A 20,063-nucleotide genomic window follows, 5' to 3' on the forward strand; every position below is an offset into this window, starting at 1 on the left:
ACCTTCCAAATAGTAATATCATTACTTCGAGAACTACAGTCCAAGTTCAAGCTTTTGTATCACTTAAAATAGAAGTACGGTTACAAAGAAGTTTTTGATGTTATTCATAAAAGCAAATTTTAAACTGGCATTTTTCTTTAATCAATTCTTAATCTTTTATCTAAAGTGTTTGTAATTATGTAAATGCGTGTGTGTGTGTGTGTGTGTGCATGTCCCAGAGTGGTAGAATTTAAGTGAAAATCATAAGGAAAACATTATTATTTGTTTGACAAGATGTGAGTTTCTGTAAATTTAACTTCCTCTCCTGAAATGTACACAAAATAAAGGAAAAAATGTGAAGTGACAACACAAGAAGCATGGGTTAAAAAAAGTGAAGTATTAGACTGAGAAGATTAAAGAAAAGAAAAAGAGCTAAATACACAAGAGAAAAGATGGATTATAAAAAGGGATTATGATATATTGGGCTGAGTAAATTCTGGAAACCCAGAGACTTGTTGTGTATTGAATGAAGTGGTGAATCATTTCTCAATACAAATATCTAGTTTCATTCAGGGTCGGGAACTCTACACAAAAAAAGTGAGCAGCTTTCTCTGGGAAGACCTAATTCTTCACAAATTTATTTTCTGTAGAAGATATAGAACCAGCCACAAATAGATGACTTATGTCCCCTAGAATGAAGCAAATACAGAACAAAGTGTTATTTCAATAGGTCTAACTATCAAATTGATAAATACTGCACAATTGAGCCAATTAATTGCTACATAATAAACATAAATATCAGATAAAAGATACAGCTTAACTTTTTTTCTTATTGATGGCTTCTATAAAAATTCTGCAATCTAAAAAATAGAAATGATACAGAATGAAAGAGAAAATTGTATTTTTTCTACCAACTATAGGGGGCCACATCTAAAGGAGCTAATAGCAATAGAAAAAATATGTGTTCTCTTTTCTTCTGTTCTACTATTTGATTCTAGGAAATATTTGTAAAGGATGGAAGGCAAATTATGTATTCTTGTTTACATTTATTAGTTGTTAATTGTCTCAAGTATAAGAGGTTTTCACTTTTACTGTTTTAAATATGTTTTAAGTTTCATTTTAAATTATTGCAAAGTATATTTGAATTTCACATTTCTTCTGTTGTATAGCATAAATCTAGTATCACACTCTGGTTCACACATGCATACACACACACATTTTAACTCTAAACATTTCTTTCTTTTTTTCTTTTTTTTCTTTACAAAACATCAGAGAGACTCTAAACATTTCTTGAGGGGGTTAGGAGAATCTAAAGTAAGCCAAAATCTTGATATAACAATAGACATCCAAACAGAAAATGAATGCATTCTGTTTTTATCTTGTTTTAAAACCAAAGTCAGTTTGAGCCACTATGAAAGTTGACTTTAAACTTATATCTCCAAATACATTTTAACTAATAACATTTTCAATCCTCCTATCAATTTCAAATACTTTTATTTAAATTTAGTAATTTAATAAATTACTAAACAATTTATGTTTAGTAATAAATAATTTACTGGTGCTATCACTGTCAAAAATCAATGAAATATTTATAAAATTTAGGTATTTCCTACTAGGAAATAGGCCTGAGTTAAGTTTTCTTTATTCTCAGAAATAAAATGAATTTTACCCAGTTAATAAATGATTATACTGCATATCAAAACTACATATCAGGTACATTTCTGCCCCAAATTCTTCAGCCTTTTCTCTTAGCAGGAATTGCAAACCTTCACCAGGCTTCTCATGACTCTGCCCTCAAATCCATTCCCTTGTTCCCCCACAGACAACCTCACCTCCTAAGCCTCAGAGCAGGGAGGGAGGGCCTTGGGCAGGAGAAATTCTTTAATCAGCCCACCCTGGACAAACACATCTCACCGGCTGGTGGAGCTCAAATCCTAACTGAAGCTCACATCTCCCCTTGCGGCCCCTGCCCTCCTCCATTCCTTCAGAGTCTGTCTTCACCAACGGCCCCTCTCTCACCAGGGCTTTCTACTGGCTCCCTTCTCTGTCGCTCATACTGATGCTGCTGAGAAAAAACAGCCTACACTGCAGTAGACACATTTTTTTTATATCACCTCATATTTCTTAAAGTTTTCATTAGTAGAATCGGTTGCCAACATTTAAAAAATGGAAAATGACACATAAAAATTAAGATATCTGGCTTATTTTTTAAAAATATGAGTATCCAGTTACACATCTCACATAGTCCCAATGAGCTGGAACAGAATCTTGGCCACCCCCTTAGACGGGGTATGCACGTTCCAATTTGCTGTGTTCCTCACCTCTCTTTTTTGTGTACACCTGGCTTTCTTCATGGTTCTTGTCTCTTCCTACAGGCATCTGGATTTTCCACACACTCACTTGTTTCCACTACTTCCTTCATTCCTTAGCCCCTTAAAATGAACTGTCTACGACGTGCTCTCTACAACGCTAGGTTGAATATACCTTGTTAAGTCAGGTCCGTTCTCTCCCTTCTTGTGTATTTCAATCTCTGTAACAGCTATTTCAGTACAATTTGCTTGTTCCTCTTACTCTTAAACACTGTTTATTTCTCCCCGGGAGCTGCTGTTAGTATTCCTCTCTTCTTAGTCATCTTCTCTAAATGCTCTGATAAAGCCAACTCATCCATTATCTGCAGGGTAGAGACCCTCTCACAGATCAGTATCTCCAGCCCATACCTTTCTTCAGACTTTTCCCATTACTTACAACCTCATAAATCCAGCTGTCCACTGAACATCTCCTTTAGAAGATTTTAGTATTTCTGAAAGATTTAGCATTTCAAGCTAGCAGTTATCTTCCCATCTCCAACTACTGTCCATCCTATCTCACCAAAAACTCTTCCTTTTATTTGTCATGAATGGGGTCATCATCCAAGCCACCCAAGCCAGAAACCTGGGCATCATGCTAAACTTCTCCTGTTCTCTCATCCTCTCTTCTCCCAACCAAAGGGTTGTCAAAGTCTATCAATCACCTCTTAAATATTTTTGCCACCTATGTCACTGTATTCCCCTACTCAGAGCCTCAACACGTCTTTCTTGGACTGATGTAATAATCTCATAATTGATACTCCTCCTTTCAACTTGTTTTCCTCAGGATTGCATGCCATACTACTGTACATCAGATCCTAATACTCCACTGTATATCCTTTACAATGGTTCTCTATTGCCTAAATAGATAAAACTCCAATGCCCCGTACATGCATAACACAAAAGACCTACCATGGCATGGCTGCTGATACTTCTTCAGCCATATCTCCAATCATATCCCGCAATTCAGCAGGGCTTCCTTGAAACCACCATTTATTTTATGCCACCTTATTTGTGTAACATGGTGTCCCCTCTGCTAAAATGCTTTAATTCCTCTAGCATACCCATTCCAAAGGACTCCTCACCTGTGGAACATTCTTAACTCACCCAGGCAGATAGATATAAATGACATCATGGTACCTCAGACCTGTCTCTACCACCACATTGGTCACACCTGTTTGACTAGGAAACAAGTAACATACATGAATGAAAATGGGCAGAAATAAAAATACAGAGAGAGGTGAGGGCTGTGGAAAACTGGAGAACACCTACTGTACTTGAAGTGACCAGTAACTCTTCAGCTTTACTTCATAGCAGGGGCATTGTATTTTCTTTCATGTATTTCTAATATTTTCCAAATAGTAAGTATCTAATATATATTTGTAGAATACATAAATAAGTTCTTTTCCTATTGAATAATTGTTATTTTTTCCTACTGAATGAGCATTACTCAGATCACGTAAGTCAGTGATTAAGTGTGAGACCATCAGCTTGCAACATGTTTGAAATCCAAGTCCTACACCAGAACAACTAATTCAGAAACACAGAAATTCAGCAATCTGTTTTAACAAACTTCTGATGGCCACAAAAGTTTGAAGCCCATGGTCTAAATTAATTAATGTTTAGATAAAAGTATAAAAATAAGCTTTAAGTGAAAAAATGTAAAAAATATAATAAAACAAATTCAAATTTCTATAGTATCTTATTCTCACAGCAATTTTCAGAGCGAACTTTTTCATTTAATCTTATAAAGGTACTGTAAAGGAGATTCCACTATCTCTGAAAAGATTAAAATTACACTGTCCAAATCAAAGAGAATTTTCCTTTTAGGATTAGTAATATAAAAATTTTAATCATTTTAAAAGCTTCAACTGAAGCTAAGTCTAAATGCACAAAATGTAGTTGATAATATGGGCAATTATCTAGCTAACTTATGCAGCTAAAAATATATTTATATGCTTTGGGCTCAATACTCTGGATAATTGACACATTAAATTACATTTACCTCAAGAGATACATTACTCTTGCAAATTTGTATGTATGTTTTAGACCTCAAACTAAGAAACAAAGAAATTTTCTGTATAGCTGGTTTATTAAAGGGCTTTCACCATGTTTATACTATTCTGCATGGGAGCTGAAAGTCATTCTTTATTCAGAGATTAAGAGCTGTCATAGCAATATATTTTCCCACTCAGTGAGCATTACTATGGAAACAATCTATTATTCAGATGAATTTAATTGAAGGTTTTACAATGGAACTAATGTTTACTCTTATCATGTGTTTGGAAGTTTCCTCTTTATAAAGATTAAATTTGATATAGAAAAAGGAACCATGATGATGTTGCAAAAAGAAATCTGGGTAAAGGTAAGTCATAGTTGTAATAAAGTTTATGTCATGTTTTCACCCTAGGATTTGGACAAAGTATGTATTTCTAGGATCAAGAAAATTGCTAGTAGTTGAAAAAAATTATGCATTATCTCTTCATTAACAATGATTGTCAATGAATGCTCAAATTGGCATATCCAACCCGGAGAGCCCTCGATTTGAAAGATTCTGTAACCTAACAAAATACAAATCAGGGACAGTCTCTATTCATACAGCATTTGGGTAACTAGTGTCTGTCCCATTTGTGTTTGGAACACTCCATCAACAGAGTCCCAGTCAATGTGATGACTATATGATCATCCAGGATCAGTCTAGGTTAAGACATTAACACTTCCATGGGACTTTCGTTGGAGTCTTCAACTTGACATTTGGAAAAGGAAGAAATCTACCAAAGAGAAACAAAATTCATGCATTGATTGAGTAGTTACTTTAAGCACAAAGAAACCTAATTAGGTCTATACAATGTTGTCATATTTGCTTTAAATCCCAATCCCTCCTCAGTGAGGGACTTTAACCCTGAGTGGCTAAAAGGACTTTGTCCTGTCTTCTGTCTTATCTTCTTTATTCAAAAGCATGTTTTCTGCTTCTTTGCTCTCATGGTGACTGGCCAGGTCATGAGCAGTGTGGCTCAGATATCATCAACATTTGTGAGTGTGTCCGCAGAAGTTCTCTGGTGCAGCATCTCCAGTGATTGTTCTCAGGTTTTGCTGCCCCACTGACATCCCCCTTCCCTCCACCTACTGTCTCACGTTACCTCAAGATTCCAGATTTGGTCCTACACTTACTGCTTTATTGTAAGATCTTGCTTTTTCTCTGGTATTCGTTGCCCTAGGAAATGTCACAGGATTCTTGGTCTTTCAAGGCATTACTGATCACATCTACTCCTTTAAGGCGCCCCATGTTTAGCTTCAGGTTTACTAGGTCAGTGGGTCTCCTGGTGATCTTCTGTTACCACTAACACCAGGACTGCACTGGCTACACTGGCTGGTCACCCACTCATCAGGGTAGCCACTTGGTTAGTACTGAGTTCACACTGAACCTTACTTTTTCCTGGTCTAGATGCTAACTACAGCCTTTTTTGACAATATCCTCAGTTGTTCTAGCAGCTTATAGGCAGCATCATATACCTGCTTATATATGTAGGAATAGGCAAGACTCATGTCCTTCCACAGTGCCTCTATGAAAATTTTCTCCCTAAAAAGACAAGGGAGATGTGTTAATCATCTTCCGTATTTTTCCCATCAAACTTGGTCTGTTGCTCTCTCTGACTCAGGAATTAAAGTCATGTTTGTCTGCACATCAATGGTTATCTGGCTGGAGAAAATTCTGACACTGATTTTAAGGCTGACAGTTTAAGTATCAGACTTGTAAGTACTCTGACTTTAGAAAGGTACATTGATAATAATTCGCACATCTTTATTTTGTGTAATAATAGCTGATAGTAGACTTAACTGAGGTCATAATTTTTTCATAACAAAAGGTGTCTATTTCTCCCTATCTGTACTCGGCACTGTGGCACTGAGCCCAGACACCTTCCTCTGGACTGGGACAGCCCAGCTGCTGGAAACATCTACTGCTGAGGATACACAGCTCTGCCCCTCCCTGGATATTGTTGTCACGGGCAAGGAACTTCCTTACCCAAGGTTACGGCCTTTCTCATGGGGTGGCTGTAGCCGGTGACTGGCTGATACAGAGATCAAAATGCCAGATACCCTGGCTTGAACTTGGCAAAACTGTAAAGGGCTAGCCCAGCTCCAGAGCTCCCAGGAGGATCGGTTGAAGCTTCAGCTGCATTTGAATAGCAGTTTAACTTCCTCTTCCCAATCTTGCCTTTTTGTAGTTCTGTCTTCTGCAAGTCCTCCCCATTAAACCTTTGAGAGCACATGAGTCTTTCCTACTCCTACATATGTAAGGTGTATGACGCTGCCTATGAGCTGCTAGAACAACACAGGATATTATCAACAAAGGCTGTAGTTAGCATCTAGCCTGGGAAAAAGGAACATTAAATATGAACTCAGTACTAAGTAGCTATCCTGATGAGTGGGTGATAGGCCAGTGTAGCCAGTGCATTCGTGCTATTAGCGCTAACAGAGGATTACCAGGGGGTCCACTGATCTAGTAAACCTGAAGCTAAATATAAAGCCTTTTAAAAGACTAGATGTTATCACCAGTGTCTTGAAAGACTCTAGCTGTATCTCCGGAGAATGTTTTGCATTAAACCTTTTGCACAGTCTGCTTTCTGGGGTCCAATCTAAGATATTCTCCGACCTGCCCCTCAATCCTTTGTGAGGACAAATATCTCTACTTCTGGCCTCCAGAACACCTTCCACTCCACTTCTCTACACACACACACACACACACACACACACACACCCCACACACACATCCTCTCCTTACCTCAATACAGCTTCTGGGCCGGGCGCGGTGGCTCACGCCTGTAATCCTAGCTCTGGGAGGCCGAGGCGGGTGGATCGCTCGAGGTCAGGAGTTCGAGACCAGCCTGAGCAAGAGTGAGACCCCGTCTCTACTAAAAATAGAAAGAAATTATCTGGCCAACTAAAAATATATATACAAAAAAAATTAGCCGGGCATGGTGGCTCATGCCTGTAGTCCCAGCTACTAGGGAGGCTGAGGCAGTAGGATCACTTAAGCCCAGGAGTCTGAGGTTGCTGTGAGCTAGGCTGATGCCACGGCACTCACTCTAGCCCGGGCAACAAAGTGACACTCTGTCTCAAAAAAAAAAAAAAAAAAAAAAAAAAATACAGCTTCTGGTTTACATGCTTGAACTTAAGCTTCTCTCTACTTTTCAGTTCATGGTTCAACTAAGCAGAACCAAGCAAGAGTAAAATACTTCCAATTTATATTTAATTGGGTTTTAGTAGTACATTTATTAGATAATCAAATTTCTAAGAATTTTTAGAAACGTCGAGAAATTGAACCAAGGAAATGATGAAAATTTGCAGTTGTAAGGAAATTCAATGATCAGAAATAAATGGAGAATTTTGCAGAGGTTTTTGTTTTTCTGCAAGGAATATTATTGTTTATAATATTCCTAGAAGATTCTTAAGTCGGAAGAATTGTTTGGGGTCAAAAATTGGCACAATATTTTTCTTCCAAACTCTGGTAGATGAGAATCAGTCTCATAGGAGAGAAGGAGAAAAAGTGAGAGAGACAGAGAGAGAGAGTAATAATAGTACAGATTGATGAAGCCTTCTCAAATTGGAAAAGTTTAGTAAAACCATTTTCTAAAGCTCCATTACCATTGGAGATAGGTTAGAAATGTAGCTATGATCATTATAATTTTGTCAGAAATGTGATTAGCACAAATATGTAAGCACAGAAACTAAAGACTTAAGGTAATATCAAGAATTGACGAATCCCAGGGGATCCTAGGGGAGATCCATGTGGAAGGGCTTTGGTTGTGGGAGGGGGAATTAGTTATTTGACCTCTAAAATCATAAGCAAGGCCAGGCTCGGTGGCTCACGCCTGTAATCCTGGTATTCCAGGAGGCCGAGGTGGGAGGATCCCTTGAGGTTAGGAGTTCCAGACCAGCCTGAGCAAGAGCAAGACCCTATCTCTCCTAAAAATAGAAAAAAACTAGCTGGGCAACTAAAAATGGAAACAAAAAATTACTAGGCATGGTGGTGACCACCTGTAGTCCTGGCTACCTGGGAGGCTGAAGCAGGAGGATCGTTTGAGCTCAGAAGTTTGAGGTTACTGTGAGCTAGGTTGATGCCACGGCACTCTAGCCCAGGCAACAGAGCAAGACTCTGTCTCAAGAAAAAAATAAAATAAAATAAAATAAAATCATGAGCAAAATTGTGTGTATGCATTCATCTACATTTATTTAGAGGAGAGAATCAGGATTTTCATTAGGTTCTCGTGGATATTTATGACCCAAGAAATCACCATACCTTGGATAAATTAAATCAAGGAAATTAAATCAGCGAAACTGCTGTTTTATTCTTATTTTATACTGATTTCCTATTTGACTTTGGCCACATGTTTAACATCTTTGCATGTATAGATTGGAGTGATAACCTAGGCTTTTCAAAGAGAAAGATGATGGGAATATCTATGTTTTCTTGGTGTAGAACTAAAAAGCTCTTGGTTAAATATGGCACAGGACACATGAGGATGCAATTTCTAAATTTATATTCAGTAGCCTCACAAAAGTGACATGTCCTGAGAAATACATTACAGTATTAGTGATTTATAAGTTCATGTATGTTAGCAAATATATACCTTCTTGGATGAAAATGATGTATTTAAACAAAATTATATTAGTGTAAGTAGTTTATCAGTTTTTTTAATTCTTTCTGAGAATATGTAAAATGTATGAAAAACCTTATTCTGTTTCTCTCATTTCAGATTTATGTGTATTTTAGTAGATAGGCCAAATAGTATCTATTTTAATTACTCAATTAAAACAAATATAATAAAATCTGAAGATTTAACCCAAAAGGATTTTTTCAGTGTTAAGATCCATAGCAGGATTACACTCATCTATGTTTTATACTTCGTGCCTGAAAGTGCTAGCATTGAGAAAAATTCTCAATGTGTATTCTTTCCGGATGAACTACAGTTAGACAACTAAATCTGTAATGCAATATAACATGGTCATATTAACCTAGTGATGCAGAAAAGACCATCTGTACCACATTGGATATGACTGAACTATAGGAGCAAGCTAAATGCCTTGTGTGGTCATTAATTTAAGAAAGCCAGTGAATTGTTTTTAAAGAGGGAGGGTAAAGTAAATGATGAAGAATGAATAAAAGTTGGCATTGACCTTCAATGCATTGTAATAAGCTTGCACAATTGATTTGTAAATTGCTTTAAAACTCGATTTCATGTCATTAAAAACTAATCAAATGACTTTGATGCAGTTCACTGATTTTTAAGTTGGCAATTTGCTTGAACATATAAAAGTCATTAGTAGAAATATGTAAGAATGCTTGCAAAACAGTTATGATGCATTGTTACTTAGTCTCATTTGTCTAGATTGGTTACTTTCATCTTTGTTTTATCAATCCAGAGTTTAATGTTGAATGTCCTTGGGGTTTGCCTGTGCATTGTCATGTCTTATACAAGAGAGATAAATAATATTTCAATTATTAATATATTTAACACTTTTAATTGCTAGACCACAAATGGAAGTTTACAAGAATAAATTAGTATGCTTAATTCTAAAATTTTCTGTAACAGATATTTTACATAAACTTCATAACTGAGCTGTATCAGGTATATGTATAGGGCATGATATAAAGTCCACCATTTCCATGAGCTATTGAGCTCTACTTAATCAATCATTTTTGGTAAATATGGGCCAATAAAATTCCAGGAGGTTAAGATTCTCTAATTATGATGACCAGAGCAATTAAATATTCTAGTTTATCTACAGTCAAAATTGACCACATTGTCAGTTTAGTTTAAAATTCAGCTATAATGCTCAGGCCTCTATCAGGGGTAGGGCCCAATAGTGAACAAAATAGACAGGGGCCTTACTCATATGAGGCCTACAGTTCAGTGGTGGAAAGAAATGTTAATCATAAAATCAATAAATGTATAATTATTAATGGTGGAGAAAGCTATGAAGAGGGTGCTAAACTGGTTAAGTAAGAAGAAAAAGCTTCCCTAAGGAAATAACTCTGGAGCTAAATCCTAAAGGATGAGCTCAGTAGGCAGAGTAAAAAGGGTCAAACAGAAGATAGCCCTGAATCTGAATTCCTGCTCCAGAGGAATTAAAAGTCCATATGTCCTGGATTCTAGAGAGCAAGGAAGAGAGATGATGCTGCAGAATAGAGATAGTTTTTGCTTCATCCCCAAAGAGGAAGTTTCTGGGAGCAGAGGAAGGTGGGGGAAGTGTAGAATAAATAACAGTCGGCCGGGCGCGGTGGCTCATGCCTGTAATCCTAGCACTCTGGGAGGCCGAGGTGGGTGGATCGCTCAAGGTCGGGAGTTCAAGACCAGCCTGAGCAAGAGCAAGACCCTGTCTCTACTGAAAATAGAAAGAAATTATCTGGCCAACTAAAAATATATATATAAAAAAAAAAATTAGCCGGGCATGGTGGCTCATGCCTGTAGTCCCAGCTACCCGGGAGGCTGAGACAGTAGGATTGCTTAAGCCCAGGAGTTTGAGGTTGCTGTGAGCTAGGCTGACGCCACGGCACTCACTGTAGCCAGGGCAACAAAGTGGCACTCTGTCGCAAAAAAACAAACAAACAAAAAAACAATAGTCTACATAACCAGATATGAATTTTTATTTATTTATTTTTCTTCTTTTTTTATTTCAGCACATTATGGGGGTACAAAAGTTTAGGTTACGTATATTGCCCTTGCCACCCCTTACCCCCTAAGGCAGAGCTTCAAGCATGTGCATCCCCCCTAGACAGTGGACATCACACTCATTATGTATATATACACCCATCCCTTCCCCCCCCCATCTGCCCGACACTTGATTAATGTTATTCCTCTATGTGCTCTTAGGTGTTGATCAGTGAAAACAGTTTGATAGTGAGTACATGTGGTGCTTATTTTTCCATTCTTGGGATACTTCACTTAGTAGAATGGGTTCCAGTTCTATCCAGGAAAATACAAGAGGTGCTATATCACCATTGTTTCTTATAGTGAGTAGTGCTCCATGGTATACATATACCACATTTTATTAATCCACTCATGTATTGATGGGCACTTGGGTTGTTTCCAAATCTTTGCAATTGTGAATTGTGCTGCTATAAACATTTGAGTGCAGATGTCTTTTTTATCGAATGTCTTTTGTTCTTTTGGGTAGATGCCCAATAATGGGATTGCTGGATCAAATGGTAGGTCTACTTGTATCTGTTTAAGGTATCTCCATATGGCTTTCCACAGAGGTTGCACTAGTTTGCAGTGTCACCAACAGTGTGTGAGTGTTCTTATCTCTTTGCATCCATGCTAGCATTTATTGTTTTGAGACTTATTTATAAAGGCCATTCTCACTGGAGACAAGTGATATTTCATTGTGGTTTTGATTTGCATTTCCCTGATGATTAGAGATGTTGAGCATTTTTTCATATGGTTGTTGGCCATTGTTCTCTCTTCTTTTGAAAAGTTTCTGTTCATATACTTTGCCCACTTTTTGATAGGGTTGTTTGATTTTTTCTTGCTGATTTTCCTGAGTTCTAAATGCATTCTAGTTATCAGCCCTTTATTGGATGTGTAGCATGCAAAAATTTTTTCCCATTTTGTAGGTTGTCTGTTTGCTCTCGTGACAGCTTATTTGGCTGTGCAGAAGCTTTTCAATCTAATCAGGTCCCATTTATTTATTTTTGTTGTTGCTGTGATTGCCTTTGGGGTCTTCTTCATAATTTTTTTCCGTAGGCCAATGTCTATAAGAGTTTTTCCCACATTTTCTTCTAGAATTCTAATAGTTTCACACCTTAGGTTTAAGTCTGTTCTCCATCGTGATTTGATTTTTGTGAGAGGTGAAATGTGTGGGTCCTGTTTCAGTCTTCCACATGTGGCTATCCAGTTTTCCCAGCACCATTTATTGAATAAGGATTCTTTTCCCCAGTGTATGTTTTTGTCTGCTTTGTCAAAGATTAGATGGCTATATGACGATGGTTTTATATCTGGATTCTCAGTTCTGTTCCACTGGTCTGTGTCCCTGTTCTTATACCAATACCAAGCTGATTTAATAACCACAGCCTTGTAGTATAGTTTGAAGTTTGGTAAATTAATACCTCCCATTTTGTTCTTATTGCCTAAAATTGCTTTTGCTAAACAGGGTCTTCTCTGGTTCCATACAAAGCGTAAAATTATTTTTTCTATATCGGTGAATTTTTAAAAGATAAAAATTATTTTTTAAGGATGGACAATAATGGTGCAACTGTAAAAAGTGACTAGTATTCTACTACAAGAAATCAGGTGAACCAGTATAGTAACTTGTACAAAAGAGTAATAAAGATGAGAGAAATGAAAACATTAAAAAGATATTCAAGAGGTGAGTGAATACAACTTGGGGATTGATATTGATGGGATGTAGGAGAGGAGTGTAAGAGAGAGAAAAGTGTCTAGAATGGCCCTCAAATCTCAGTCTTACACAACTGGATGTATTGTGATGGCATTCACTGAAAAACATGGATTGGGCTTGGAGGAATAGGTCATGAGATTGGGTTTGCTGTGGTATTTTGAGGTGTCCTTAAGACTTCCAAGTACAGATGTTGATGAATCCAGTAGATATACAGGTTTGAAACTCAGAGATGATAGGTCTTGACTGGAGATATAAATTTACAAGTCATTGGAGTAAAGAAAAAATTGAATATATGTATGAGATGAAACCATCCACTGGAATAATTTACTCAAAATAGAGAAAATTTCACGAGTTTTGAGAGTATTTTTTCATGTTTTAGAACCATCTTCAATGTATTGAGGAAAAGTTCATAGTAAATATATTAAAAATAATGGTACCTATGACATTTAAAGAATATAAGAAGATAGATAACATTGTAGCCCAAAGACAAGCTGACTCACTAAGGATGATGTAGATTTAAACTACTACACTGGCAATAGAAAAGACAAACTGCATTTTCTTGTAAACAATACTTAGAGAAGCTTTCAATTACAGAATATTGTTTGGATGCTTTCATCTTTTCATTTTCTCTGAGAGGAGGCAGTTTTACTTACTTTATTAGGTTTTTTAGTTCATAAAAAATGCATGCTTGATGTAAAAAACAATAGAGATATATAAAAAAGAATGCAGTACTCTATACCTCCCTACTTCCAAATCCACCAGCTGAGTTCATCAACATTAAAAGTTTGGACTGTGTTCTTCCACATCTCTCTCTCTGCTGCCATACAACTTATATGAACAAATATAGGGTTTTATTGTTATAATCCACCATGACCAAGTGGGCTTCATCCCAGGGATTCAAGGATGGTTCAACATACATAAATCAATAGATGTGATTCAGCACATAAACAGAAGCAAAAACAGACATCATATGATCATCTCAATAGATGCAGAAAAAGCATTTGACAAAATTCAGCACCCTTTTTATGATTAAAACTCTCAACAAACTAGGCATAGAAGCAATGTATCTTAAAATTATAAAAGCCATATATGACAAACCCACAGCCAGCCTCACACTGAGTGTGGAAAAATTGAAAGCATTCCCACTAAGAACCAGAATAAGACAAGGATGCCCACTGTCACCACTTCTATTCAACATAATGCTGGAAGTGCTAGCCAGAGCAATCAGGCAAGAGGAAGAAATTAAGCATATCCAAATAAGGGAAGAGGAGGTCAAACTATCACTTTTTGCAGATGATATGATATTATATCTAGAAAACCCGAAAGATTCCACCAAGAGACTCCTGGAAGATAAATGAATTCAGCAAAGTCTCAGGTTACAAACTCAATGTACACAAATCAGTGGCATTCCTATACACCAACAGCAGTCAAGCTGGGAGTCAAATCAAAGACTCAATTCCATTCACAATTGTTACAAAGAAAATAAAATGCCCAAGAATATACTTCACCAAGAAGGTGAAAGATCTCTACAAAAAAACTATGAAATATTGAGTACAGAAATAAAAGATGACACAAACAAATGGAAAAACATATCATGCTCATGGATTGGTAGAATCAACTTTGTCAAAATGCCTATACTATACAAGTGATTTGCAGATTCAATGCAATCCCCATAAAAATACCAATATTCCACAGATCTAGAAAAAAATAATTCTACACTTAGTGTGGAACCAGAAAACAGCCCAAATGCCAAAGCAATCTTAAACAAAAGGAACAAATGAGAGGGCATCACATTACCAGATTTCAAACTATACTACAAAAGAGCATGGTACTGGCACAAAATTAGAGACATACACCAATGGAACATAACAGAAAAGCCATATATAAAACCATCCACATACAGCCAACTGGTCTTTGACAAAGCAGACCACAATATACACTGGGGAAAAGAATCCCTATTAAAGAAATGGTGCTGGGAAAATTGGATAACCACATACAGAATAATGAAACAGGATCCATATCTCTCACCACTCACAAAAATTAATTAATTCAAGATAGATAAAGGACTTACATGGAAGACATGAAACCATAAGAATTCTAGAAGAAAATGTTGGAAAATCTCTCCTAAATATTGCCCAACACAAAGAATTCATGCAGAAAATCCCAATGGTAATCACAGCAACAACAAAAATAAATAAATTGTACTTGATTAAATTAAAAAGATTCTTCCCAGCTAAGGAAATAATTAACAGAGCAAATAGATAACCTACAGAATGGCAGAAAATATTTTAAGCTATACATCTGATAAAGGACTAATAACCAGAATCTACAAAGAACTCAAGCAAATCAGCAAAAAAAAAAAAAAAAAAAAAAATCAAACAACCTCATTATAAAGTGGGCAAAAGACATGAAGAGAAGCTTCTCAAAGGAAGATAGACAAATGGCCAATAAATGTATGAAAAAATGCTCAACATCACTAATCATCAGGGAAATGCAAATTAAAACCACAATGAGATATCATCTTACTTTGGTTGGAATGGCCTTTATTAAAAAGTCCAAAAACAATAGATGTTGGCATGGATGCAGAGAGAAAGGAACACTTATACGCTGTTGGTGGGACTGCAAATTAGTACAACCTCTATGGAAAACTGTATGGAGATACCTCAAAGAACTAAAAGTTGACCTACCGTTTAATCCAACAATCCCACTTCTGGGCATTTACTGAAAGGAAGAGAAATCATTTTATCAAAAAGACGCCTACACGCAAATGTTTATTGCAGCACAATTCATAATTGCAAAGACTTGGAATCAACCCAAATGCCCCCCAATGCATGAGTGGATTAACAAAATGCAGTATATATATACCATGGAATACTACTCGGCCATGTAGAAGAATGACTTAATGCCTTTTGCAACAATTTGGATAGAACTGGAGACCATTATGCTAAGCGAGGTATCTAAAAAAATGGAAAAACAAACACCACATGTACTCACTATTAAATTGGAACTAACTGGTAAGCACACATGTGGATAGCAGGAAGTAAATCTCAAAGGAAATCAAGTAGAGGGGAGGTAGGTGGAAGGGTTGAGCAAAAACCTACCTAATGCATACAGTGAACACTGTCTAGGTGACCGGCACACTTTTGCACACTTTTGACCCTGACATTATAAAAGTGATCCATGAAGCCAAAAACATTTGTGCACCCATAATACTTTGAAATAAAATAAATAAATAAATTGTTTAAAATAAAGTTAAAAAGAGAAAATAATATAAGCACATGGAATTGAAACTTGTTACTTACTATTATGTTTGTACAACCTCTTAAAGAATTAACATATTTAGTTTTTAAAAGAATATCATAAGATTTCAAAGTATAAAAATACCATAATTTGTTCAACCATTCTCCTCTAATGGATATTCAGATTGTTTCTAGTTTTTATGCCTTTGCAATATCTTATATGTGCATTGCTGATTCAAATGAAAAGTATATATTTTTTCATTTTAATAGATATTGTCAGATGACTTTCCAAAGAGTTTGTAGCACTGTGCAATCCCACCAACAATGTGTCAGAATGCCCACCAGTATTCTTTGCTAGTACTAGATGTTTTCCTTTTTTTTATTTACTGCTAAATTGAAAAATGGAAGAGTAATATCCTCTTCCTTTAATATGCCTTTTTTACTACTAGTGAGTTTATTTAGCTAATATTCGAATGTTTAATTTTTTAATGTTTACATTTAGTAGCTAATATTTTAATTTTTAATATCTACCCTTTAATGTTTATATTTAGTTGCCATCCTATGCATTATCCACTCTGAGATATATATAACATTTTATGCCATACTCTCAGATTTTAGAACAATGTCAACAAAACAAAAAAAGGACAAAGAAATTTTTATGTTTACAGTTCATCTCTCTTTGAAATCAAACGCATTTAATAATTCCAGATGGAATGAGGAACTGCTTGTACACAGCTGACCTCACATCACTTCCTTCCATTATACTCCTAATACATTAACTCCCCCTGGCCCTCCCCACATGCACATACACTGTACTCATTCTGTTCCTTCCAGATGATGCTCTGTCCCTTATTTTCTTACCTAAAGTGTGTTCAGCCTTTACATTCCCTAGAAAAGTGGATGTATTGTGGATACATCTGTTTATTAAAACTGGAAGTCTCCTGTCATCTAAATAATGCTTTCATGTCACTGAAGTATATCTAATCATTACAATTATTTTACTATTTTCTTACTACTTATATGATATGTCATACTGGCCTCACAGTTTTTTACAATATCCCTCATTCCAACTCCAGCTGACTTAATTAAGTATTGATTAATAATTCTCTTTACATGTTGCTTAAATATGAGTCAACAATGTTTGTTTTTGTTATGGGATATATCTTTTGTCTTATAATAATGCTCTTTTCTGTTTCCATTTGTAGGGAAACTTTTTGGTTTCAAGTTCCCTGCTCTGAGAGTTCTCACATACAGAAAGCAGTCCTTACCACAAGAAGACCCTGATATGGTAGTAATTGATTCATCTAAACACAGTGATGATTCAGTAGCCATGAAGCACTTTAAGTCTCCTACAAAAGAAAGCTGCAGTCCCTCTGAAGCAGATGATACAAAAGCTTTGATACAGCCCAGCAAATGTTCTCCCTTGGTGAATATATCTGGACCTCTTGATCATTCCTCCCCCAAAAGGCAATGGGACCGACTCTATCCTGACAGACTGCAGTCAGGTTCCCAGCTGACCCATTCCAGATCAAAGGAAAGCATTTGTAGTATACGGAGAGCATCTTCAGTTCATGATATAGAAGGATTCAATGTGCACCCCAAGAACATATTTAGAGACCGGCATGCCAGTGAAGGTATGTTTGATTTTTTTTAATAGAAACATAAATTAATGGGTAATAAAAAGTTATTTCCATAGTTTTTAATCTCAACATTAATTCTTATGCCTTGGGGAAAGAAATGTGATTAAAGGCTATTAAAAATGTGAATTCTACATTCAGACTTGTTACTGATTTCCTCTTTGAACTCTAGTGAGTAATTTAGTTTCTTCTGGCTTCTTTATCTGTGTTTCTGAAATAGTATGATAACCATTATCTGCCTATTTCATGGAGTGTTAATTAATTAATGTTTATTACTAGATGTGCTTAGGTGATGAACACTATTATCTCAAGCATAATAAATTTTGCTGCATTTAACAAGTGATCACGCCCTAGGAAGGAAGAATCATGTGCCAACACAGGACTATTTCATTGACCAACTCCTTCCAAAGGGAGGGGTGTACGAAATGTGATGTACGGAGTCATCAGAAAGCTATAAGCTGACAGGGTTGCAGAATAGGTAAAAGGAAGGGGAAAATTTAGGAGGAAAAAACTCCTGAAAGTTCTGATCACAATCAAAACTAACTCGAAAAGCAAAGTTAAAATTCATTTATTTCTCCCTGGCTGCTTCTATTCACATACTTATATGAGTCAGTAAATGAAAGTAGAGATGCTTAAAAAGTAATGACAGAAGTAATTAATCATTGACACAATAACAGATAGCATTATTTACTATGTTTGAGGCGGTGTAAGTGCTTGACACACATAAATTCTCATTTCATTCTCATAACAACTCTGTAAATTAGGAACCGTTTATAAGCTCCATTTTCTAGATAAGGAAACTGAGGTTTAGATATGTTAAATAAATAACTAGCCCAAGGTTACAGATCTAGTTAGTGTCAGAGCCTGGCTTCAATCCAAGGACTGCCTGTCTCCAGAGTCCACAGTCAAATCCATACAATGGCTTTTCTCTCTCACTCCTGCTCCTCCATGAAACCTTGCCATAGGAGGGGACTGTGGAGTCCCTGAACTTTCCCCAGGGAGTCTGAGAGTCAGACTACCCTACATGGGTACATCGGTCCCACTTTTCTGACTCCTACAATTTGGGTTCTTGAGAGGCCTGCTGTCCATGCTCAGGCTAGTTTTCATTTTAAAACATAAATCCTTAGTATGGGTACTAGGAACTTTGTCAGCTGATCACAAGTTATCTTTCAAGCCTCATTTCTAGCCCTAGCAAAACTCCTTCCCCTGTAATACACATACTCTATTCTATACTTGCACAAATATGATTTGCCTTTTCCTAAAATGTGTCATATGTTTTCTTGCTTCGTTACTTTGTTCTGCCTGGAATACTCTTCCCCACTTTGTCCCTCCTCATGCTACTACTCAGCTGCAGGGATCCATTTTCCCCTTCCCAAACCAGAAGAATTAAATGATTCCAAACCTGAGGGTGCAAAGCAATGTTTACATATAGTATAGCATTTATTATAGTCTATATTTCATGTGTATTATATGTCTGTCATTCTTGTTAGATATGTAAGCAAATGATTATGTTGTTGTGCACTCCCCTAGCACAATAGCTCTTATGGAGAGGAGTTCAGACAGCTTTTAGGAGGTCCTCAGTATCCAGCACAATTGTCTACTTCATGGCAGATACTTGACAAATATTGGTGTGACATTGAGAAGATTGTGCTCATAAATTACATTCCAAAATCACACACATCAGGGAATAATGAGTTATTCTCAATTTAAACCAAAGTATAGTATTAAGACTGAATCATGTGAAGGATATTTATCTAAAGGTCACAATGAAGTAGAGAAGGCAGAATAGGTGAAAGAGTTGGCAGGAAAAAATTCAAGGAAAAAATAAATCAATATCTCAGAAACAGATACAAGGGCAATTAGCACATCCATTTTAATCTGTGGGCCAGAGAAGGTCAAAAAGAAAATAAAATCAAGGCCAATTCCCAAGCCAAATACTTATCTAAGGCTCTATACCATTTAGTAATGGAAGAATCAATATTTCCTGACAAAATAAAACCTCTATAATTTGATCTTTGATCAGTGGGTACTATGGATGGACAGCAACAATAAATCCAATATGGTAATTCAAATGAACCACATATGTTTTAGTTAGTCCAGTTAGTGTAGTCATTTTTAGCAACTCTTCAGAGACTGACTTTTCAGAGATTGCCCTTTCAGAGATTCCCTAGAGAGAACCTGAGTTCCACAATAATGGCAGTATAATAACACTCAGAAACAATAAATTTGAAAATCAAAGTGATACATAATCAGTGCATTGTACAGACTTAGCCTGTGTTTTGACAGTGATGCTTAGATCAGATTTCATGATTTAACTTCATTGTTTTCAATTTATGTGCTCTCCATTTAGTATACAGTTACTGATACAATTATGGGAAAGAATGATTTAATATTTTTGGATTTCTCATACAGGTACTATACATAACCCTCCATGCTAAAATAATCCTCAATTTTTCTCCCCC

The 20,063-nt window shown here is 36.3% G+C and overlaps 1 protein-coding gene across 1 annotated transcript in view; it reads left to right on the top strand.

Moving 5' to 3' along the window:
* Nucleotides 1-20,063, top strand: part of KCNH7 (potassium voltage-gated channel subfamily H member 7) — a 451,497-nt gene that overhangs the window by 304,820 nt on the left and 126,614 nt on the right. Inside the window, exon 4 of the mRNA XM_045560346.1 lies at nucleotides 17,170-17,598. Coding sequence (XP_045416302.1) covers nucleotides 17,170-17,598 — 429 coding nt within the window. The remainder of the gene's footprint in view (nucleotides 1-17,169; nucleotides 17,599-20,063) is intronic.

Source organism: Lemur catta, chromosome 8 (assembly GCF_020740605.2).
Source record: "Lemur catta isolate mLemCat1 chromosome 8, mLemCat1.pri, whole genome shotgun sequence".
NCBI lineage: Eukaryota > Metazoa > Chordata > Mammalia > Primates > Lemuridae > Lemur > Lemur catta.